A 23,412-nucleotide genomic window follows, 5' to 3' on the forward strand; every position below is an offset into this window, starting at 1 on the left:
GAAGCACCCCAGGGAGGGCTGCCCTGAGCAGGGCCCAGGGGCCAGGGACTGCGCCTCGCAAGCCTTTCCTGGGGCTGCAGAGACAGCCGGGTGGGTGGGATGTGTTGACAGAGAGCACCTGCTCTGCAGAAGGCTGGGTGAGGGATCCAGGTGGTCTTGGGTCCATCTGGGGCTGCCTGATGGGAAGGTGGAGACCCCCAACCAGAGCAGGCTCAGATGGCACTGGGCTCAGCCTGCACGGCCCCCAAGGCACCCCCAGCTGACCCCAGAGAGTCCAGGAGGCCAGAGCCAAGAGCTGGGCAGCAGGGGTTTCCCCTCCAGGGACCACTGGGGGGCAGCAGCCCCAGGTGCCAGCCCAGGACAGGGTGGAAAAACAGCTTCAGGTTGACCCCAGGGAGAGTGGAGGGCCAGCTGAGGCCAGCTTCCCACTGACCACTACATGATGCCAGAAGGCCCTTCTCAGGTCCCTGCCTCTGCCTGCAAAGGTGAGAGCCAGCCCCAGGGGCTCCAACGCCACACACGGCCTTTGGCCCACACGTACCTGAGATGGCCTGGACGGCCACGCGGAGGAAGCCCTTCACCTCGCCCTTCTCGCTGACGATGGCCACACGGTGCACCAGGGGAACGGGGTACAGCAGGTTGCTCAGGTACACAAAGGCCCTGGGGGGAAGTAGAGGCTGTGGTCATGGGCCACCCCTCCACACGTGTTCTGATGGCAGCGGTGGCAGCATGGCCTGGCTCACGACACAACACGGAGCTGCAAAGCAGAGGGAAGCCGCCGGACAGGACAGCCAGGGCCAGGACAGCAAGAGCGGGCGGGGACAGGCAGGGTGGGCACTCGGAGGAGACAGGAGGTGGAGCGACAGAGAGGAGGACGAGGAATGAGTCGCGGCGAGCAGAGGCACAGCCCAGTTGGGCCCGGACCTGGCTGCCTGAGAAGGGAGCACCCGAGGAGGGAGGTTTCAGCCTGCTTCAAGGAGGACGGGGGCCAGACCAGGACCCAGACCACACTGTGCTGCCCACCCTTTCACACTGGCACTGATGGCCAGCATTGCTCTGCCTCCTGCCCACTTCCCAGGGGTCCCTGGTGCTCACAGACCCCACAGAACCCCTTCCCTGAACAGAAACTCAGCAGGTGGGAGCTCCAAGATGAGTTGGCCAAGATGAGGCACCCCTAGTCCAGGGCCCAGGGAAGTGCTGAATGGAGCCCTGAGGACACCCCCAGGGCCATGGGGCAACCCAGAGCACCAAGACCCCTCCTTTCCCAGGACCAGCCTAGGCAGAGACCACGAGCAACTACGGTCGCCAGATAGCTGCTGCGTTCCCTGTGCTGACCAATATGTGGGCAGCTGGGAAGATGGAGAGGACCCTGGAAGACCCCACGCCACCCAGCCAGGGGGAAGGATACCCTGCTTCCTGCTCCAGGCAGGTGTGGCTCTGAGCACCGTGACCTCCGGCATGGGAAAGAGCTGTGCCTGGGGCCAATTCCAGAGCAGATACTGATGAGGGGTTGAGTGAGACTCAGTGGGCTGTGAATGTCCAACACCTCTCTCAGGTGGGCTCCTGACCTTGCTCCCTCCACCCCCTAACCTCCCTGACTTCCCTGCAGCAGCAAGTCGAAACCAGCAGCACCGTGGCCTCTCCTACTCATCAAATCCATCAGTTCCACCTCAAAAGTCTTCAAGAAGCCCCCTCAACTGTCCCATCACCGCCAGCCACCCTGCCATGGCCTCCACAGCAGCCAGAAAGGTCTCAAGGCACCCGTCAGACATCCTCCCATGCCTTTGGTGACACCCAAGCTCCTTGCAGGGGCGTCCATGCCCCATGTGGCCCTGGGGGTCCAGGCCCTGCCTCCCCATCACAGTCAAGCTCAGCCTTGTGGCCCACAGGTCCATGGACGCCCCGGGTATTTCTGCTCCCAATGCAGAAGCCCCACCCTCTATCTCATCGGCTGCCTCAACCCTCCTCAGAGGCCCCAGCATCCCAGCAAGTGTCAGGACTTTCCCCTTGGCCGTCTCGTTCATTCTGACTTTACACATCCCCATGGAACCTCCCTTGCTTTCTGAGTGGCTCTGCTAAACTGAGACCTGACCACTGCCCTCGCCGCAAAATGGCCCAGGCAAGGCTTGTAGTAGGAAAAGGGTTTCGCTGAGCTCCAGGGGCCTGAGAGTCTCCTCAGTCCTCCCTCCTGGGGTAAAAGAAGGCCCTGGTGGTTTCTTGGGCCCTCTCCCCAGCACAACACGCCCTCTGAAGATGCCCCCCAAGAAGTGAGTGCTCCACACCCATGGAGCCCATCAGGGAGGGACCTGTTACCCACAGGGCTGCAGGTGGCTCTGCCTAAGTGTTGGGGCTGGGGTTCCACTGCCCTGGGCCACCCACCCAGGTTATGTCCAGAAGCGCCCATGGAAACTCACCCTGGCCCTAGTCACGAGAGGACGTTGAGGCCCACAGGGTGGGGGTCCTACAGGCAGGGACTCACCAGCATCCCCTTGGGAGGGGGACGGCAATGCCTTCCCTCCCCAGGGCACCCCGGGCTCCTGGATGAGGGTCTCTGCTTGACAGTGGGGTTGGGAAAAGGGGCTACTACAAACTGAGCAAAGCTAAGATGTTCAGGAGTGGGGGTGGGGAGAGCCGGGACTTGGGCCACCAGACAGCACAGGCTCTTCCCAGTGGCTGGCGCATGACACTGGGGGAGACGTAAGGAGACCAGGCGAGACAGCCTACGCTGCTAGGCTCTGAGCCAGCGCCTGCTCTCCAGCCCCCACCCACCCCACCCTTTCCCAGAGCCAGTGCCCACTGCAAAAATCCCAGGGTTGGAGGGCAGAAGGGCACTGAGGATGAAGAGACTGCCCCACCCCCACCCCACTCGGCAGGGAGCCCACAGGGCGGCCCTCAGAGAGGGGGCGGGACTGGGGACCACTCCACTGTGGGCCAGGTGAAGACACTCAGGCACAGGGTCCCTGAATCCATTGGCACAGCCTCACAGGAATGAGAGGCTATAGCTCTCCAGGGCCACCCAGACAGGGTCAGACACGACCTCTCCTACCCCAAAGACCCCTCGCCAGAGCTGCCTTCCCAGAAGCTTAGGGCAATTCCGCAGGGGCTGCTGGCAGTGAGCAGAGCCCTGGGCTCTGGGGCCATCCACATGTGCCACTCATGGCACCACAAAGGTGACCCACAAACCTGAGCTCCCCAGGACCACACCCAGAGGGAGGAGACTTCTGCACCTGAGTGAGGGAAGGGGCCACCCCCTCCCCACTCCTAGCTCTCAGGATCTCACCTGACCCCTCCTCACCCTCCCCCACTGCCCTGAAAGGCCAGGTCCAAGGGGGTCTGAGGCCGTGCACAGACAGGTAAACTGAGGCAGGGGCCAGGCCCGTCCCAAGTCACATGGTGAGACTGCAGCAGGCAGGCCCCTTCCTGGCTGTCTCCACAGGGCCTCCCTGCTGAACAAATGCTGTGTGGAACTGACTCTGAGGGGACGCCTTCTGCCATGTTGCCAACCGTGGGCTCAGGCACCAACAGCACAGCACAGACGCGAGTGCCCCACAAATCAGACAGGGGCTGGGCTCAAGGAGGCCCAAGTCCCTCACAGCCCCAGGCTCAGATCATCCCATTGTGAAGCAACATGGCAGAAATCACAGCAGCCAGCATCTGTAGAGGCACCCGAGGGCCAAGCACCCGGGTGAGCACACAGGGACTTTTGTTCTTCTGTCTCCTGGGAGGCAGTGCACCCCCATCTCCTTGCCAGGGCACGTCCTAATAAACAGCCATCTCAACTCAACCAGCTGCACCCTTCTTTCTTGGAGATGCACAAAATCCACCCGGGGTCTCAGCACATTAGAACGATGAAGTATGGTACTTATACCCCATCGCACAGAGGAAAAGCCTGAGGCACAGAGATTAAGGAAGTGGCCAGGGCCTAGCAGCGAGGGCCTGCGTGGGACTCCTCTCCAGCTCAACTGTGTGAACACCAAGCTCCACCGCCTACTTCTAGGGCCAGGGCTGGCTTCCATGGGCACTTCCCCAGCCACTCTGAGTGGGCAATTCACCTGGGCACCTGCTTAGTTATCACAGCTGATTAATTCAGCAGATTGATTGTTTCATGCTTTTTCAGATTGTCCTCATGCTGGGAGCTGGGGGGACCCAGACACTGCAGCACCACAGACTGCTGCTGCTTTCAAACAGATGGGCAAGATGCAGCCCAGACTGTGCCCCAAAGGTGGGTACTGCTGGGGGTGGGGCCCCGAGGGACATCCAGGTGGAGGTTATACAATGAAAAGGGCTCCTGGGGTCCAAATGCTCCCCGATCTCTACTGCATCCTGTGAGCATCTTCATGGCACCGACCCAGGCCCCAGGCCACCAGGGAGACATGTGGATCTGGCTGTGGCTCTAGTGTCGGGTGTTCTCCTCTCCCCACCGCCCGTCCCAGTCTGCCTGGCTTGGTGATAGACTTGTTCAGCCAGAAGGGACCTCTGGGGCCCAGAATCCACTGTCCCAGTTGGCAGCACCAGCCTCAGGAAAGCTGTGAGCTGGGCCTGGAAGGTGCCCACCACTCTGTGAAGAGACCATGCCAACCAATGCACCCGAAGTGTGAGGCAATGGGGCAGAGCGCTGGTGCCTGGCATCTTGGAGCCTGGCGTCTCTGCCCAGTGGAGATACCCTCCCAGGCGACAGGCCTGGGCAGGCCATGTCCCCCACCTGCCCTCCAGATGCCAGAAATAACCTGACATGTTGGGAGCCAGAACATAGCCCAGGCCTGTCCCTACCTGGCGCAGACACACCCAATGCACAGAGAGTGGCTCTCAGGATCTCAGGCCGAGAAACGCCATCCACAGCCATGCTGCAAATACCAAGATAGAGGGGCCCCAGCCCACCGAGAGCACCATGTGGGACCCAAGGGAGTGGCGTGGTCTTGCCAGCCCAGGGGGCAGGCACAGAGCTGACCCTGAGTAAAGCCCTTGAACCAAAGCAACATTTATTGACCCAGCCCTAGACACCTGCGCTCCCTTCCCAGCCCTGCTCCCCTCCCAAGGACCCTCATCCCAGGCAGTCAGCCTCTCGCCCTGCTCTCTCTGCAGCTCCTGTGCCCACCCACCCTTCCCGTGTTTCCTACCTCTCCTGTGCCAGGGGAAATCAGAGCTCCAGGCCCACTCCTGTTGGAATATAGGCAGTGGTCACCAACTCAACTGCCTCCCCAGGTCACCTGGTGCCCCAGACTGCCAGAGGCAGAGGCCCCTGGGGGCCGACCCTAGCCTTGAGTGAGGAGCCCCAGTGTGGAACACAGGAGGCCAGTGCTGGATGGGCCTTCTGCAGAGGCCGGGGTACCTTGAAGCAGACTGAAACCCAGCCCGAAAGAGGCGGCAGCAGAGGCAGACAGAGCGAGGGCTGAGTGTGGCGGGAGGGAGGGAGGAGGCAGGCGCTAACCACAGATTGGTGAGGTGCAAAGACGCATGCTGGGACCCAGGGAAGCCTTTCCAGAGGGGACAAGAGTGGGTGCCCCAATTTCGCTGAAGCTTTGGAGAGAGAGCCAGCAGCTACCAGAAGGTTACAGGAAAATCAACGAGGGGCCTTCCCAGGGCTGGGCCTGCACAGCTGCTGCGTGGGAGAAGCCAATTCTTGCCAAACCAAAAAGATCAAGATGATTCCAAATGGAGCCCTTCACAGACCACCCCGCAATATGGGGGCCAGGTCTCTCTTTGATGACTTTTGTTTGGTTTGGTAGTTTTATAAAATCTCAAATCCACAAAAGGGGAAAAAAATGTTGGAAGGACCCAGCTCTTTCTGGCTGAGACTGCGAGAGCCCCACCCCACTTCTCCTGAAGTCCTCGTCCCCCTGTGCGTCCTGATCCCTCACCTACCTGACACCCGGAGCCACTCCTGGGGCCCAGCAGGTACAGGGGCCTGGCCCTACAGCCCGGGGCTTTCTGAGAGAGGCCTGCATGGAACTGGCCTTGGGGTCCACTGCTCCCTCTTGGGCCCTGCAGAGCGGGAAGTACAGGCCCAGAGCATCTCGGAGGGAGGGTGCCACAAGTTTTTATCTGGTGGGCCAGCTTATCTCACCTTACAGCCTAGTAACACTCACGGAAAATTAATCAGAATAAATCCATGGCATGGGCCCATGGGGACCTGCTGTCTTCCAAGAGGGAGGGTGAGGCTTTCCTTCTACCATTTCCACCCAAGGACAGAGTAAAGCTCGTGCAAACTCTGTGATCTGGGGCCACCCTTAGCCTTCAGCTGTCAGCACGGCTGCTCCAAGCTTAAGACTGCTGAAAACTTCCACTGGCCTAGCCCAGGGAAGCAATCTTAATCTCCAAAAAAGGTTGTTATTAAGAATTATCTTGTGACATTCGTATATGAAAAATATATAAATTTGGCTGTTTCCTGAGCTGACTTTTTGACTACAGCCAGGTTTCCAGATCTTTCCTTCACCTGACTTCCCTTCCATGATAACAGGAAGGCAGCTGGATTTGCCAAATCTGCTAGAAGGGTGGGACGCCTGCTCCCTGGGTCTGGGCTTCCCCAGCCTCCATTCTGTCTCCCAACCATGGTCTCTCATCGATTTGGGCAACGTGATAACTAGTTTCTCTCTGCAAAGGGCACGTTCCGTGAGGGCACTGGGTCACATGTCCCCATCTCTGGCCATGACAACCTAGGAGGTCAGGAGGGATGCAGTCGTTCTCACCTTCAGACAGGCATGGTTTGCCCAGGCCCCACCGCTTCAGAGGGAGATGGGAGGGTGAGCAGTTGCCTCCCACTCCTAAAAGGAAGGCCTTCCCTGGCCTCAGGATGGCTGCCTCTGGGTTCAGCTCCTTTCCCCACAGAGAGTGGAGAACACTGAGAGCAGCCAGGAGCCTCTGTCTCTTCTGGAAGACAGCTGAGCTGGGGTGAGGCTGCCTGCACTAGGACAGTGTTGATTCCCAGAAGAATGACAGAACGGGCATCCAGCTTGGGGGTGGCTGGCCCTCACCTATCAAATGCCCCTCGGGCCCTGCACTAGGACTTTCAGGGAGGAACTCGGCCATTGGGTGCCTGAGCCACCCTGGGGTTCCTACGGCCTCTCTGCAGAAATAGTCCCACCTGCCTGGGGCCACAGCTGCAAGCTCCGGGGTGCACTACTTCTTCTGTACCTGGAACCCGGACTCTTCCCTGCTGGCCCAAAGCGACCATCTCCAGGATGGGTGAGCAGCCCCACTGCAAGGATGCAGGGCCCGGGGGCCCTTGGGGGCTCTCCTCAGGAGGCCAGCCCCTCCACCTGCCTCGCCTGCCCTGGGAGGGCCCGGGCCAGGCCCCAGCGGTCCATCTGTGCCCGCAGCAGTGCTCCTGTGCAAAAGAGCTGGGTCCTCCCCAGCATGCTCTCCTCGACCTCACCAACCTTCCTACTAAACTGAACAGGGGGGGCCGGTCGTAAAACGGGTCCCGGCCGTCGCACAGCTCGTGCTCCGGAAAGACGTCGTCCTCCAGGTCCTCCTCCTCCTCCTCCTCCTCCTCCTCCCCCACGCTCTGCTCCTCGGCAGGCTCGGTGGCGTCGGAGTCGGGGCTCGAGAAGGTGGGGGAGGGGGTGAGAGCAGCCATGCGCTCGCTCATGCATGTGTTGAGAAGAGGGTAGCTGTTGCAGCCAGAGATGGCTGAACTGAGGTTAGTGCGACAAGACAGAGAGAAGTTAACACCAGCGACTCGCAGGGACGAACAGGGGCTGGGGCCGGGGCTGGGGGGAACTTCTGTTTAAAACCAAAACCAAACACACAGACCATCGAGAATGCTGCTTTAAAAGACAAGAGAACCAAAACTGTGCCCCCAGTCTTGGAAAGAAATCACATGTATGGCCAGCAGGAAGGTTCCGGAAAGTTCCGGAGGACACCTGCAGGTGGGACTGAGAACAGGGGTCTCGGCTGGGAGTGGCTGAGGCCATATGAGGACCTCGAGAGTTTGGCCCCTTTGAGGCCTCAGAATGCCACAGTCCCATGGGGTGAAGGGGGCTGGGTGCAGACCCCAGACTGGGAGACCAGGGAAGGAGGCAGTCGTCTCTAAGGCTTGTGACACAGCCCTGCCTCCATGTTCCCACCCTCAGGGCCACCAGGTGACCCGGAGAGTTTGCTTGGGAGCCTCACATATTCACACACATGGACGCATGGGTTCTGGCGGCTACAGCCCTGTAGTGGATTTGGGTGGCAGTGCCAAGACCCCATCCCACGTCCCCTGAAATAATAGGTCCTGTGGTGTGTGGAGAGGAATGGCTGGGAGGAACCTCAGGCCAGGGAGGACAGGGCTGGAAGTCTGGGGCTGGAAAAGCACCTGTCAGGGCCGCTCCTTGTGTCAGGCCAGGGCCCACTCCTACCCCCACTGCCAACTCTTTCTCTCAATCTCTCATTCTCTCTCTCTCTCTGTCTCTCTCTCTCTCTCAGTCTCTCTCTCTGCCAAGGAAGGGAGGAGGTGCCCACCTGCCCACCAGCCGGAACCAGGGGAAGCGGTCATAGAAGGGGTCTCCGCCGGTCACCACGTTGTCACAGTCCTCGATGACACTGGAGGGCACCTCTGCAGCGCGGTCGTACATCTCCCGCATCAGGTCCAGGCGCTGCCTGCAGGGACGGCAGGGGTCAATGTGGACCCAGGCCCAGCATTCAGCAGTTGGCACTACACACCCTTATCTCCTGGGGATAATGGACTCAGCCCAGCTCTGGCCACAACATCCAGCTCAGGGTCATCAAGGTTCAGAGGGCTTGCTAGACAGACCCCCTCTGTGACCCTTGGAGCTGGTCAGCCACAGGTAACACACTCAGTTAAGCATGCAAGGTCACCAACAGCTCCTCCCAAACTCCCTCCAGGGGGTGGGCCGGGGAACAAGCAGTGGGGGGCTCGAGGGGCTGGCAGCACTGGGCTGCTGGAAAGTCGTCAGAGAGGCAGGAAGAGAACGCAAGTGAAGCTCAGAAAGGGGGATCAGGCCACAGAGGCCCAAGAGCTCAAGGAATAAAGGGCAAACTGGAGGTAGGGACATAGAAGATAGAGAAAATAGCCTAAAAATTATTATTACTGAGGGAGCACTCCCCTCAAATGTTGTGGAAGGAAAGAAAAGCAATCATTGTGCCCCTAGGTCTCAGGTATAAGAGAAACCACATCAACAGTGGCTGCCCATCCTTCCAAAAGCTACGCAACCTGGGAGAACAGGGGAGAAGAGTGAGGAACGTGAGTGTGAGAGTGTACGCTGCATATATATGCATATCTTCTTGAATGCTTATTAGTCTGTGTGTGTTTGCATGAATGTGTATGTGTGCACGAGTACATTAGTCATATTTTTATTTTCTGTACTTGTGATGTTTTGATATTCTTGGGGGGCACTGCAGGCTGGGGAGAGCTGCCCAAGTCCTGCTAATTCCTAGAGACAGTCAGCAACTTGCCATCACCCCTGCCTTTCCTACACAAACCAACCAATCCCAAGTCTGTACCCCAGCCACCTCCTTTCTCTAACTTTTTCACACACCAGACCAATATTCCCCCTGGCCTAAATCACCCAGGGTCAGATACCTGACAACCAGGGACAGTCCTATGCCCCAGAGCTCTGCAGAATTATTCAAACTAGCCAAGCCTAAGCAGTCTCCTTGCCCTGCCTGGCCTTTCCCACAACCCCAGGCTGTGGCCTGTGCCTTCTCCCACTCCTTTCTGCCTCCTGATGGGCCCTGGTGCCTCCCTATGTAGCCCTGCAGGGCGGGGCGTGCCATGCTCTGCTTTCCAGGGGCCTGTGAGTGACATTCAACTCCTCCACTGTTGGTGCTGACCTCACAGGGTGACTCAGTCACCCCCATAACTTAAGGCCTGGCTGGGCGCAGTGGCTCACACCTATAATGCTAGTACTTTCAGAGGCCAAGGTGCAAGGATTGGTTGAGGTCAGGAGTTAGAGGTCAGCCTGCACAACAGAGCGAGACCTCATTTCTACCACAAAAAGAAATAAAAAATTAGCTGGGTGTCATGGTGCACTCCACACCTGTGGTCCCAGCTACTTGGGAGGCTGAGGTGGAACAATCACTTGTGCCCAGGAGTTCGAGCTGCAGCGAGCTGTGATCACACCACTGCACTCCAGTCTGAGCAACAGAGCAAGGCCTTGTCTCTTAAAGAAAAAAAAAAAAAAAGTAAGGCTCAAGACAAATCAGAGTGAGCATGTGGGGACAGCAGAGGCCGAGCTTTAGGAAGGACACGAGCTCACAATGGGCACAAAGGGGCACAGCCCAGGCTTCCTCCTCGCCACACTCGCCTTAGCTCCTCCTCCACCTTCCACTGGGCTCACCTAAGGGATCCACCTCCCGGCAGCTTCCTGAATGGAGGAGCAAGGGGACACTCCTTCCGCCCCCCCCCCACCTCTCCCAGCCCCTCTGGGGAGCTACCCGTCAGGCCCTGCTCTACCCGCTCTGGGTGCTCTGCCAGCCTGTTCTGTCGGTGCCACAGCCTGCCCTCCCTTCCACTGCACCATCCTGACCCCTGTGGGCCTAGGGAGCATTCCCCTCATCTGTCCTTTCCTCTGAAAGAAAATACCCAAATCTATGTTTATGTATGATAGCTGCATTGGTAGTAAGAGAATGAGGATTCTACAAGGCTGAACTCTATCCACATTTTTCTTCTGATTTTAAAAAAATTGGAACAGGAGGAAAAGCGGTGTCTGCAGGTACTTGCCGTGAAGCCTGTGCCCACCACCGCTCCTGTGGCCTCAGCCCTGCCCAGGAGGACCCTCCCACCATCCACCCAGCAGCCCTCCAGCCACACCTGAGCTTCTCCAGCGTCCAGTAGTGGGTGGCCCCGTTCTTCTGGTCCTGGACCTCCACGGCCACAATAGTGCGGGGGAAGGGCCGCGTCTCTCGGTCTTTGGCGGCCTCTGGGGGCAGCAGGTCGGGTGGCAGAGGGGAGTAGAGTGTGTCCGTCAGGAGGACAAACTGGAATTGTACCTGTGATGGGGGAAGATGACCACTCATCAGCTCCTTGGGGGACAGGGCGCCAGGTCCCCAGAAAGGTCTCCTTCCCACCTTCTGGAGATTTCAGCTGCCTGCCCCACAATGGTTCACTGGAACCTTCCAGACAGCCGCCAGAGGGGACCACCTGCTTTCTGCCTGCCCACCCGGCCTCCGTCTCCCGTGAGCAGGGCAGCCAATTCCCACCTGGCCAGTCCTGGGCTCCCTCACCGCCCACCCTTCTGGGGGGCCCAGGTCAGGCAGGGCCGCCACGCCACCCCCAGGGCTGGCAGACAGCCAAGAGCTGAGTCCCAAGCAGCTGGCCCCATCATGAGTGAGGTGACGCACTCTCTCCAACAGGAAATGGTGCAGCCAGTGGGCAGCCCACCTTCTTTTTCAGCTCCACACTGATGGCATTGGCCTCCTTGAGGAAGATAGCGTTGCCCCACAGCAGGTCCCGCAGAGACGTAAACTGGTACCACTTCCACTTCCGGAAGGCCCAGAGTGCCAGCTCGCACTCCCGTTCCGTCCACTGGACTGTGGGGAGAGGTCACAGGTGGTCACTGCAGGAAGGCCACGACCCTGCCCACCATGCCCCACCCTCTGGAAGGTCCGTCCGGTCAGCCACTCCACGGGGCTGCCTAAGCTGACCCTGTGCCCTGTGCTCTGTGTACATCACGGCCGGGTGGTCATCAGGTAAAAAGATGGAAGGCCGGAAGGTTACCCCCCTGTAGTCACTGAGGCTGGAGGTGGACGGGCCCCTCTCTCCCCAGGCTTCCTCCCGCTCTGGGCCTGGGCTGAGAGAGCTCTGTGCTTGGCCCCGCCGTTTCACACTGACGGTTTGGGTACACAAAAAGAAGAAACCGGCAGAGAGCTCTGTCACGGTGGGCAACATGAAAAGCTCTGCGTGCCCCAAAGGAGAGGCCGCCGTGAGCAGCCTTGTGAGTCAGGCTGAAGATGAGAGTGGCTGGGGAGCAACACTATCAATGACAGCCACATGCCATCCAGGGCCAGCAGTGGGGAGCAGGACCCACAGGAGAGGAGGCAGGAGGGCAGGCCAGGTCCTCCCAGGCAGTGCTGGCCCGTACACCCTCTCCCCGCCCATGCCCTGTCTGTCCACTGGGCCCTTGAGAGAAGGACAAGCAGGGACACAAGGAGGGACTTGTCCTTGTGCTGAGGCCCCACCTCTCCTCCCAACACAGCACTACGTGCCTTTGGCTGCCCCCAATCGGCGCGCCTGAGCTTTGCAGTGGGAGGGAGCCTCGCTGGGTAAATGAGGCCAAACAGGGGAAGAGGCCAAGGTCATGCCAGCACAAAGCTGCCAACCAGCTGGCCAGAGGCCGAGATGGGCACAAACCCCTCCCCACCTGCATGTGGGTCACCGCTGCCCACAGCTGCGGGATGTCAGCCGGGTTGGCCCCCCAAGCACATGCTCACTAAGGGAATCCTGAGGTGATGTGCACAGTGGACTCTTCCTCGGGGACCCCATGAGCCTTGTGGTCAGCAGGACGGGAAGAGTGGACGCCTATGAGCATGGTGAGCCCCTACCAGCCCCATTCCCCATTCCCCATCAACATCCAGACACTCCTGTCAGAGGCAACATGTATGTGCACACGTGTGTACGTGTGTGCACGTGAATGTGTGCCTGTGCGTACACACGCAAGTGTGTGAGTGTGCAGAGTTGCTTGCTAGCTGTGGCACAGTCTCCCTGCTCCCCAAATCCTGGTTTCACAGGGCTTCCAGGGCAAGGGGGTCTCTCCCTAAAGAGATAGGTCCAGACCCCAGTGCAAAAGTACTGACCAGTGACCTCCAGGGAGGGGCCCAGGGCTGCCCACCTCCATGCTGAGACCCTCCTGACACAGCAGGTGCTGGCCCAGTGACCCCTCACCTTCATCCTCAGGCTCTTCTTCCTCCTCGTTCACCTCCGGATAGTACCTGGAGTCCATCTGCTTCTGCAGAGCCTCCAGCTTGCTCTCGTAGTCCTGCAGAAAGCAAGGCCTGTGACTCCACTACGGCCCTACCTGCCTGGGCCTCTCACACTGTGCCTAGACAGTGGGCCTCACCACATCCCACCGTTTGGATGCAAGAAATGGGGCCAGGCAAGCAAGGAGTGGGGGCATGGGAGGACAGGCGTCCTCTGGTGTAGGTGGCAACTCGGCAGGGAGGGCAGGGCCACGTCACTCACCAGCCGCTGCTGCTCCAGCAAGTAAGTGGCCTCCTCCCGCTCGCGGCGGTACTGGTCCTCCAGTTCCTGGAGCCTGCAATGGAGCGTTGGGGTGAGCACGGGAGGGCAGGAGTGGCAGCAGGCAGACGGGGGTGTCCTCTGCCTCACCTCTGTTCCATCTCCTGCTTCATGTCGATGCCCTGCTTCTCCAGCAGCTCACGCTGGGCGAAGGCCCAGTCCACAGGCTCAGCTGGCGTCTCCGCACAGGGCGTGCGCTCACGCTCCTGCCGGGCCTGCTCGGGGTGGTTGAACCGGAACACGTGGCTCTTACCCATGATGATGCGGTTTCCTGGGGGACCAAAGGACAGGTGGCCTTGAGGGACCTTCAGGTCTCTGATGGTCTCAAGTGGGGAGACGTGAGGAGAAGGAGGAATGGGTGCAGGCACCCCACCATCCCCAGCTCCCAGCCCCTCCTTCTCCAGCCCTTGCTGGGACCTGAATGTGTCTCCTCACTCTCCCCATAAATCCACCCTTGGCCGCTCTCTACTCAGCAGCCAGTGACATTTGCAAACCACAGACGTGGGGCCTCTGCTGTGCTCCAGTGTCCCCGCCCCTCCCCAGGCCAGCCTTGCACTTGCCTCCTGCCCCCAAGCCCCCGTGCACACAGCCAGGACCCTCCCTCTCACATCCAGTCTGGGGCTGGTGCCCCCCAGGGCTGGGCTTGGGCCCTCCACAGAGCACTGCTGCAGGGCACAGGACCCTTCCCTTTTATCTGTCTTCCCCACTAGACTGGAAGCAGGTCTGGGGCAGGTCTCCTGTGCCCAGGGCCAGCGTTCAGGGTCTGGAGTCAAGAGACCACAAGAAGGAAGCAGGGGTGGCAGCTAGCAGGCACAGGTGGCTGCAGAGCCTCAGCATCGGGGCCTCCAAGGTGTGGGCATCAGTCCAGCTCCTCCTACCCCGGCACCCGACTGGACCCCACTCAGGGCTGCCTCATCTGCAGGGCCCTCCAGGGCAGCACTCACTGTCTCGGGACAGCCCTGCGTGCAGGGGCTGTCTTTGGATAGGCTAGTTTCCCTCTGACTTTCCCTGGGAGCTGTAGCTCTGTCTCGGGGCTCCATAGAGCCGGCGCTGCCCTGCCTCCCACCCAGGTGGCCTGTGCCTGCAGGTCTGTCCTCCCTCAGCGCCTCCTTGTTGGCCACTCTCAGCTGGCCACTTCCTCTGTCCTCCCTGTTCACAGGCCGTGTGCAACCCACCTTGGACACTGGGAGGGAAACACCAAGCTAAGACTTCTCTTGGCCTAGGCCCCGCCCTGAGCCCCACAGGCACCAGGGCCAACTCCAAAACAAGCAGGGAGAACGGGCACAGCTGTCTGTCTGTCTGTCTGTCTGACCTGCTGTTGCCCAGGCTTAGCCACACTGACTCCCCATGACAAGGCTACCCCACGAATTCAGGACATTCAACGTGTCCTGCCTTCCTGCCCAGGGACCCCAAAGGCGGGATTCCTGAGTCCTGGGGACTCCTCTGAAAGCCTTCAGAGGTGGGCAGATGGACTAGAAGTGGGGCCCCTGGGTGTCACCTGCCCCTCCTCATCCCTCTGCTTTCCCCCAAGACAGGGTCGGGAAAGGGTCTCCCCTGTTCCAAGCCAACGGTCACTTTTATGTCAGCCTGGCCAGGCCACAGGCCCAGTGATTCAGCCACGCCCTCCCCGGGCGTTGTGTGGAGGTTTCTGCACATGTGTCCACACCTGCAATCGGCTGATTGAAGTCAAGGAGGCTCCCAACGTGGGGTGGGCCTCGTCCAAGCAGGCGAAGACCTAAAAGCAAACTGGGGCTTCCTCTGAGGAAGAAGAAACCCAGAGGATGGAGTCCACTCCCACCGAGTTCCCAGCTTGCCACCTGCCCATGGATTTCAGACTTCCCTGACCAGCTGCCCTCATCTGATAAGCCAATTCCTTGAAATAAATCTCTTTATACCTAGACATGGTTGTACATATCTCACTACATCTCATTCTACAGCCTGTCTCACTACACCATGTCTACAGCCATGTCTGTGTGTCAGGCTGCTGCTGTTTCTCTGGTGGAACCCCAACTGCCTGGGTGATAGTCACATGCCACTCAGGAGGGCTCCCTGTCTGCCTTCTCTAAAGAATGGACTTTACACCATGTGTGCCTGTACATGTTTGAATATCACAGACACTGCAGTGTCTGGGAACAGAGCCCAGCCCCACCTAGGGTGGCTTCATTCAGAGGCTGGAGCAGCCTCCACCCCGCTGACGCTCCACAACGCCTCAGCTCTGGGAAACCTCTGTCCAAAGCCCTGTCTCCCCTAGACCAGCCTACAGGGCAGAGTCCTGGGCCGGGAGGCAGGAGCTTCTTCCCAGGCAGGCAGACCCTGCTCCTTACTCAGCCCGCAGCATGGACTCAGTGTCTCAGGGTCCTTGTGTTGTGTGAATGGGGCCTGTAGTGCTGTGTTCCTAGACCTGGGGGACTGGGGAGGCACATGAGCTGGTCAGGTACCCGCAGCCCCCTCCCCTACCTGCCCTGCAGCCCTTAAGAGCTGCCGTCCCGCACAGTGCATAGGAGGTGGTGGCTTGGACATGGGAACAGAGGTCTCATCTCATGCCTCTGCCTACCCGACCGGACCCAGGAGTCCCCAGTCATACCTGACCGCAGGATGCTGGGCTCTGTGACTTTCTTGCCGTTGACGTAGGTGTCTGCCCCCTCACAGGGCTCCAAGGTCACCACAGCTACAGGAAAGGTGGGAGGGGCAGAGAAGAGGAGTATGAGGGGCTATCACCTACGGCAGCTCGGCTTACCTGGCCCCCAGGCATGGCCTCTTCCAGGCCTCTCTTCTCCCTGTTACACAGACCCTGACCATTGGCAACACTCATTTGGGCCTCAGAGGAGCCTAGGGGTCTCACCCCACCTAACAGAGGAAGAAAGTGACCCCCAGGAGGAGGATGCATGTGCCCACGTTGAAGTCGAGAGGCTGTGCTGGGCCTGATCACCCAGGGCCCTGTCCAGCTCTCCAGGTAGACAAGGATAAAAACACCAGCTAATGGGGCCTGGGCCACCCTACAGGAGATGGCAGGCAGGACTTTGCAGTCAGAGAATTCCAAGACAGCCAACCGTCCCAACACCACTTAGGGCCATCATCCTGAGATGGCCAAGTTGGACAGTGGATGTCAGTCACAGGTCTGCAGGCCAGAGGCTGGCTGGATGCTGCCAGGAGATGCCCTTAGCCCAGGCTGTGGGCCATGTGATGGCACACTGACACCACAGGCCCATCCCCCAGTTGGGCAGGCAATGGGGACAGCCCCACGTCATCTCCGGGAGGGAGATCACTGGGCAGGCAGGGGAAACGGAAAGATGGCTGCCCACAGCCAACAGGAAATCAAAGTCTGGAAATAGTTTCCTACCCTAGAGCTGGGCTCACTCCTCATGGCTCACTGTCCTCCCGCCATGAACATCCTCCACCCTGGGCCCCAACACACTTCCAGGCCAGCAGCCCACCTGTGCCCCCACCTCCAGCCCTCAAGGAGGCTCAGCTCCCTAAGGCAGCAGCCACCCCTGGCCACAGAAGGCACCAGGCATTTTCCCGAGCACCAACCTAATGGAAGTTGTCTTCAAGGCTGGCCCCAAATGTCTCTCTCTCTCTCCAAATCTCTCTCTCTCTCTCTCTCACACACACACACACACACACACACACACACACACACACAGACATGTCCTGCCTAGAAGTATGACTCGCCACCCACTTAGAGCTGGGGAAGCTGGGAGAGGGTGACCTCATTCAGGCCTGATCATCACAGCACAGGGGCGTGGGTGCGGGTGGGGACGGTAGGGTGGCCATACCTTCACTGCCTCCCCTGGAGTCACTCCGGAAGACGCAGTGCTCCTCCTTGATGAAATGTCCACTCAGAACGATGTCCTGCCGCCTCTCGCCATCCTCCCTGCCCACTCTGCGGGGTGGGGGCACCATCAGAACTGCAGCCGGGACCCCGCACACCCAGGATGCCACCCACTGGCCTCCAGGGACACCCAATCAGGATTGTTTGGGAAACGCCCAGGGCAGACATCAGCAGTCGCTGGAGAAGTCCAAACTCAGTGGTCCCTCTGCAGCAGCAGGAATGGGGAGTCCACCCTTCCTCTGCCAGATCCCAGGGCCTGGCCAGGCTGGAGTGGCTGCCAGGTCCCCTCTCACCTGGTGATCCCATCCTTGATGTAGTAGAGGAGGCACTCGGACATCAGCGGGTCCTCATTCAGGTTGACGAGGTGTGGTGTCTGCAGGGAGATAGGAGGATCATCTCTCCTGCAGAGAGGCAGGAGCCCAACGCTGGCCGCACCCCACTCCAACCTCTCCCCAGGTACCAGACCACCACCAGGGCCCCTGCCCCCATACTCGGCTGGTCCTACCAGGCCGGTCACTCCAAGCCAGGAAAATGAGGAACACAGAAAGTGCAAGCCGAAGGCCCAGCCCACCAACAGCAGCAGGCTGGTGGGACCCGACCACCCGCATACACCCAGGCCTGACACAGCAGCCCCAGCACTGCAGCGGAAGCTGGGCTTCCAGAAAGGCAGAGAGCCCCTGCTGTCCGCATGTCGGGCCCCTGGGGCCCTCTGAGGCTAGGGTGAGCCCCCATATGTATAGACCACAGGCTTTGTCCCATGGGGTCCTGGGTTCCCAGCTTTGGACTATAAAATGGGATTCCAGGACCCCATTTCAGCTCAGATAGCCCAGAAACCGTGGGCTCACCAGTGGGAGCCAAGAACCAAGAAGGGTCAGGACCCTGACCACGGAGGGCTCAGCCCTGGGGACTGGGGAGTGAAGCAGTTGTGAAAGCATCCTTGATGAGCCACCTGAGGCACCCCCACGCAGAGAGGTGGGGACCTTGTCACTGGACGAAGGGGACAGACCATCCCCAGCCATCCCTGCCCCCCGAGTGGGGAAGATGTCCAGCCAGGAGGGCTGTGCCACGGTGTTGGGGCTGAGTAGGGGCTGCAGCCTTGGGACCCCACTGGCCCGTGAACATCTCGTGACTCCCAAGAACACTGAACTTCTCAAGAAGGGGGTCCCCAGTGGTCCCACTTCCGGGCAGTGCCCAGACCCAGGGCCACCAAGAAAGCTGCACCCCTGGAGTTCCGCCCTACCCCTCCAGGAAGGGGATGGGGCCTGAAACAGTGCAGGGAACAATCCAAACCAAACCAAAGGCCTGTCTGGAAGACGTGTGTAGTGAAGCCCCATTAGGGCACTGCCTGTCCCTGCCCTACCCAGGACTGGAATCTCCCTACAGTTTTTCTCAGGTCCTTCCTGCCTCTGGACCTCAGCACATGCTGGGCCCCTGGCCTGGAGCACAGCCCTGCCCGGCCCCTCCCAAGCTACGGACACACAGGTGTCTGTCCCCATGTCCTGGCCATCTTTGGGGTGGGTGTGTGGGGTTTGGGGACTAGAACCACAAGAAAGACTTTTTCCCAAGTGTGTGTGTCATGCCCCACCTGGGCTGCTGGATGGGGGCCCAAGAGTCGTATACACTCTGAAGCAGCTGCCCAGGGGTTCTGTGCCATTTGAGGGCCCCCAGTTGAAAGACCCCTCAGGCTTGGCCTGGTGGAAGAAGAGGGGACCCCGCTGGAACAGTCAGACCTGACTCCAGCTGAGTTCCAAGAAGGCAGCTGGCGCCCAGCTCTGTGAGCAGCACAGGCTCCAGGGCAGGTCCAGGCCCCTCGAGTCTCAGTCTCCAGCCTGGACGTTGGCTTCTCAGCCTTGCCCTGACACTGGGGAGCCCAGTCCACACTCCAGGCCACTAAGAGACCCATCTGATGTCTCAAAGCCACCAGGACGCCCCACCATGAGAATGTGGGGACTGAATCCTCCACGAAAAGCAAAGTGTGACTGTGGGTAGGCTTTACGGCCCCAGTGCCTGGGCCAGAGCCCCGCCGTGCCCCCTACTCCCAGAAGTCCCCTCTGGTTCTACCTGAGACAGCCCCTCACCTGGTCCTATTCAGATCAGGGCAGTACCACAGAACTGAGACAGCTCCTACCTTTTTGGGAGAGAATACGCCCAAGGTGCCGCCATCCTCCCTCATGGCCACACCCATCTCGGCCAGCAGGGCTTCCCTGGGGGAACAGAGATGAGGTCAGCACATCCTCCACAAGGCTTCCCGCACTGGCCTCAGCACTGGCTGACCAATGCGGGCAGTGGGCCTGTGGCCACTGTGGCCTGGGTGGTGCCCATGCGTGTCCCATCTGGTCACTGTGTTAGGACATCTGCTGATGGGACCAGCCCCTCTGCACCATGATCAGGGATCAGGTCTATCAGGCCTCAGGTCTCTCAGGCCCCAGTGGGCAGCAGCCAGCAGTATACAAGGTGGGGGTTATTGGGGGTGAGGAAACAGGTTTGCCCTGGCCTGGGATCTGGCCACCCCAGGGTGTAGGTGCCCAGCACTGGAGGGCAGGGCTCAGTGCTCATCCTGCCCAGGCTTCGGGCTTGCTGGCTGCAACCATCCCCCTGGGCCTCAGTTTCCCCAATGCACACCTCTCCATCCGGATGGCTTCTGTCCGCCGCAGTTTCTCCTCCCAGGTCTCGTTGAGCTCAGCTATGATCTTCTCTGTTTCCTGGGGATTGAGGCAGAGCACAGTGAGCTGCCGGGGCTGGGGCCAAGGGAGAGGACAATGGAGACACGGGTGCCAGGAGAAGGGGCATCAAAGCACAAGAGCCACGTTCCTGGACCCGTCCAGGCACATGAGGTGTCCAGAAGACCAAGGCGAAGCTCATAGAACGTGTGTCTTTCCCTTAGACACGCTCAAGAGAATGGGGAAAATGCAAAACAAATCTGGAAGGAAAAGAGAAGCAAATGCTCCTGGGAGATGCTGAGCCTCGGCTCCTAAAGCACAGCCATCCTCGCTGCTGCCGAGAGGACCAGGTGCTCACCCTCTTCAGGACACTGCCCAGCATCAGCCTGGTCTCTCCTTTTTCTTCCCACCCACAGCCCAGTGGGACCCCAACACCCCAGAAGGGCTCTCTGCTCCAGAGTCACAGGCCCAACCTCGCCCCCATCCCCTTCCTCACACTGGCCTTGATGGGGCCTCTGCCTTTTCCCCTCAGCCCCTCAGTCTCCAGGTGTGTGGCTCACCTGCCCCTGCACAGCCATTCACTGAGGAGCGTGTGACTGGAAACCTAAAATGATCCTGGCCCGTTGCTGGGCACCAGGGAGCACACTGTGCCTGGGAGCGGTTGGAGGTGGTGACTATTCCCAGGCAGGTGTGCAGGTGTGAACACAGGATGGCCTGGAGGCGGCTCAGGAGCCACACTCACCACCCTCCTCAGGGAGTGTAACTCTATGGGATGCCAGCCAGGAAGCTGCTGTGACCTGGGGCTGTCACCAGTGGAGGGGGTGCTGTGGGGTGGGGAGGGGCGAGACTCCTCTCCACCCACAGATGCCATCCAGCTCACTGGTCCTTGAACAAGCGCCCACTCACACAATTAAAGACTTGACAGGAAGAGTCTCGGTCCTGGACATTCATTCTTGGAGCTTCCCTGGTCCAGGCTTGGCATGGGTGGGGGCACAGGCCATCCAGACACCCAGGTCTAGGGTCCTGTAGGGGCATTTCCTATCCAGCAGCTGAGTGCTGTGCAGCCCACAGCCTGGGGACCCCTGAGTGAACTAGTTGCCTTGGCTGCTATGGGTGGTCTAGAGACAGGACACAGGGCACCTGGGTGGCCACACGCCAGAGGCTCCTGCTGGTGCTCCACAATGGCCCTATGAGGATAGGCTGTGCCCAGGAGGGCAAGGTGCCTCTAACTCCTCCGAGCTCCCCACTCCCAGAGTCTGACACCCCGCAGCGAAGCCCCAAGTGGTGCCCTCACCTTCAGTCTTTCAATGGCCTCCTCGCTGCCCGGGGCAAACAAGATGCGCTCGTGGAGGCTGGACACGGAGGCTGCGCGGCTGGACAGGGCTGAGAGCGAGGATGAGGGGCTCATACCCACCAGGGCATTGGTCACTGTGGAGAGAGGGTCAGGGGCTTCATTCACCGTCCCGCCACGGTTAAGGTTATTGTTCTCAAGGTCGGACACGTCTATGGGGAGGAGGGGTAGGGCAGGCAGACAGACAGAGGGAGGGAGAGAAAAAAGATGAAGATGGGAAAAAGTAAGAGGTGGGGCCCAGAGAAGGCAAGAAACAGAAACCACCAACGAGGCACAGCAGCCCTGCCCGGCCCAGGACAAGCGCATGCAAGGCCTTCCTGCCACCCCTTGCCTATGATGGGACCGAGCCAGCAGTGGCACCCACTTGCCCGCCTGCTCCCCAGGCCTGCCCTCCCCAGCAGCAGCGTGGCATGGCCCTGGGCACCCTGGAGCTCCCCTGCACCCCTGCACCAGGCTTCTTGTTTTCCCTCAGTTGTACTCCAGGTCCCACTGCCAGGCCGCCCTGCAGCGCCTGCACCTGAGGGCTAGGAGCCTGTTCTCCCTGCATCTTCCCGCCCTGTCCACTGGCTTGGCATGGTCACCCAGCAGTGCCCCGTACAGACCCCCACGCTTGTCCTCCCACCCCTCGCACCCACCGTCAGCCTGGGACACCACACACCCCTGAGCTGTAGGGCTGGGCTGCACTAACTGTTCAGCCCACTGACGTGGAAATTGGCCCAGAGACCATCCTGGAGGAGGTGAACATGGGACCCTCATGAGGGAGGCCCTTCCCCTCCACCACGAGGAGCTCACCCACCAGCCTAGGCCTCATGCATCCCTAAGGCCCAGGAGGTGGGGCTGTGACATCTCTGGAGTGGGTGGTGCCAGAGGTCTCCTAGCAGAAGCGAACACACAGCAGAGCAGCAGCAAGCACGGGACCACACGGGGTGTGGGGGAAGTGGAGGGCGCCCTGCAGCCGGGCTCGGGGAGGCATTGAGCCCCATGGAGCCCGGCTTGAGGCCAGGAGGCACAAAGGCTGGGCGGGATTTGGCAGCATCCGCTGTGAAAGCTGAGCTTGTGGCATTTCCAGAGTAGAGGGCCCGGGCGTGGGGGGTCAGGTCAGCTGGAGAAATGGTATTGCAGACGGAGGCCTGAGCCAAGAGCTGGGGACAGGACAGTCCCTCCAGTCCTCCTGGCCCTTTGATGCTGATATCCTGACCTTCGCAGGCCTCTGGGTGCACAGGGGGTCACAGGGCCTGGCCTCGGCCACGTTTAGCCTGAGAAGGCCTCAGCCGCACCCTTACCCCCCTGTTGCCTTGGTTTCTCATGTAGACCATGAGCGGGAATGAGCCAGGAGTGTGGGCTCAGAGGCAGACAGAATCCCACATCTACCAGCAGGGCCCTGTGACTGAGGGAGAACAGTGCTTTCTGCCCCCAAAAAGGAGAAGAAAGCAGAGCAGGTGCCCTGGGGTTCACCCCTCCCTGCCCGTGCCACCCTAGGCCCTCATGCTGGCTGGGGCTGGAAGCAGAGATGCAGAGAGCAGCAAAGGGAATACACACATTTGGGTCCTCCAGGCACAGTGTTGGCTACGGGGGAGGGAAGCGTGGGGGAGGGGGAGAGACAAAGAAACAGAAGAACAGGTTTGTCTCCAGAGGGTCAGGCACGCCTTTCACAGGCCAGGGTGGCCAGCAGTGGGTGAGTGGCCACAAGCAGGTGGTGAAGGTCTTCAGCTCCAGAACACAGAGGGCCGCTGTGACCCCAGCACCCACAGCCTGCCTATGGGGCTTCCAGGGGAGCCGTCTCTGGCCCACTTGCATCAGCATTGAACCCAAACCATGCGGTACCATCCAGGCCAAGGCCAGGAAACTTGCCCTTGTCCAGGGCCCCCACCCGGCCTCCCACCCAGAGGCAGTTCTGCCCAGGAACATGGAGCAGGGACAGGGATTTGGCCCAGAGGGGCTCTGGGAGCAGTGTGGAGCTGCCACAGCCCAGACTGCGGCCAGCAAAGTGGTGGCCCCAGGAGAGAGGATGTGATGACCTACAAGGCCCCTGAGCCTGAGGCCCCACAACCCTGTCCAGGACAGGCTGGTGCAGGCACTCACTGTCAGTGATGTCGCCAAGACCCTGGGCATACAGCAGGTCCCGCAGCCGGGTCACCTCATCCTTCAGCTCACGGATCAGCTTGTTGTTGGGGTCCTCATTGATGACAGCATTGCAGCGGATCTGCTTGGCCCGGTCAGCATACCTGGGTGGCAGAGGGGTCTGTGGGCTGTGCTCAGGACAGGTCCACACCTGGCAGGTCCCAAGGGTGCCCAGAGCCCTGCCTAAGACCCAGCCTTTCGGGCTCAGCAGCCAGGCCAGAGGTGGACCTGAGCCAGCACAGCCTGGCACAGAGTGAGAAATCGCCCCCAT

The 23,412-nt window shown here is 60.2% G+C and overlaps 1 protein-coding gene across 2 annotated transcripts in view; it reads right to left on the reverse strand.

The window, feature by feature from the left end:
• Nucleotides 1-23,412, reverse strand: part of KIF1A (kinesin family member 1A) — a 108,445-nt gene that overhangs the window by 34,730 nt on the left and 50,303 nt on the right. For both annotated transcript variants that reach the window (XM_017860698.1, XM_017860697.1), the window contains exons 13-28: nt 23,103-23,245; nt 22,560-22,586; nt 20,964-21,097; nt 19,632-19,711; nt 19,138-19,213; nt 17,303-17,382; nt 16,954-17,060; nt 15,762-15,845; nt 13,268-13,448; nt 13,121-13,193; nt 12,824-12,917; nt 11,324-11,472; nt 10,754-10,932; nt 8,443-8,580; nt 7,377-7,634; nt 542-660 (exon numbers count right to left, since the gene is read on the reverse strand). In XM_017860698.1, the coding sequence (XP_017716187.1) occupies nt 542-660; nt 7,377-7,634; nt 8,443-8,580; nt 10,754-10,932; nt 11,324-11,472; nt 12,824-12,917; nt 13,121-13,193; nt 13,268-13,448; nt 15,762-15,845; nt 16,954-17,060; nt 17,303-17,382; nt 19,138-19,213; nt 19,632-19,711; nt 20,964-21,097; nt 22,560-22,586; nt 23,103-23,245 (1,922 nt within the window). The remainder of the gene's footprint in view (nt 1-541; nt 661-7,376; nt 7,635-8,442; nt 8,581-10,753; nt 10,933-11,323; nt 11,473-12,823; nt 12,918-13,120; nt 13,194-13,267; nt 13,449-15,761; nt 15,846-16,953; nt 17,061-17,302; nt 17,383-19,137; nt 19,214-19,631; nt 19,712-20,963; nt 21,098-22,559; nt 22,587-23,102; nt 23,246-23,412) is intronic.

The sequence above is a fragment of the Rhinopithecus bieti genome, unplaced genomic scaffold (genome assembly GCF_001698545.2).
Source record: "Rhinopithecus bieti isolate Rb0 unplaced genomic scaffold, ASM169854v2 scaffold_56246, whole genome shotgun sequence".
NCBI lineage: Eukaryota > Metazoa > Chordata > Mammalia > Primates > Cercopithecidae > Rhinopithecus > Rhinopithecus bieti.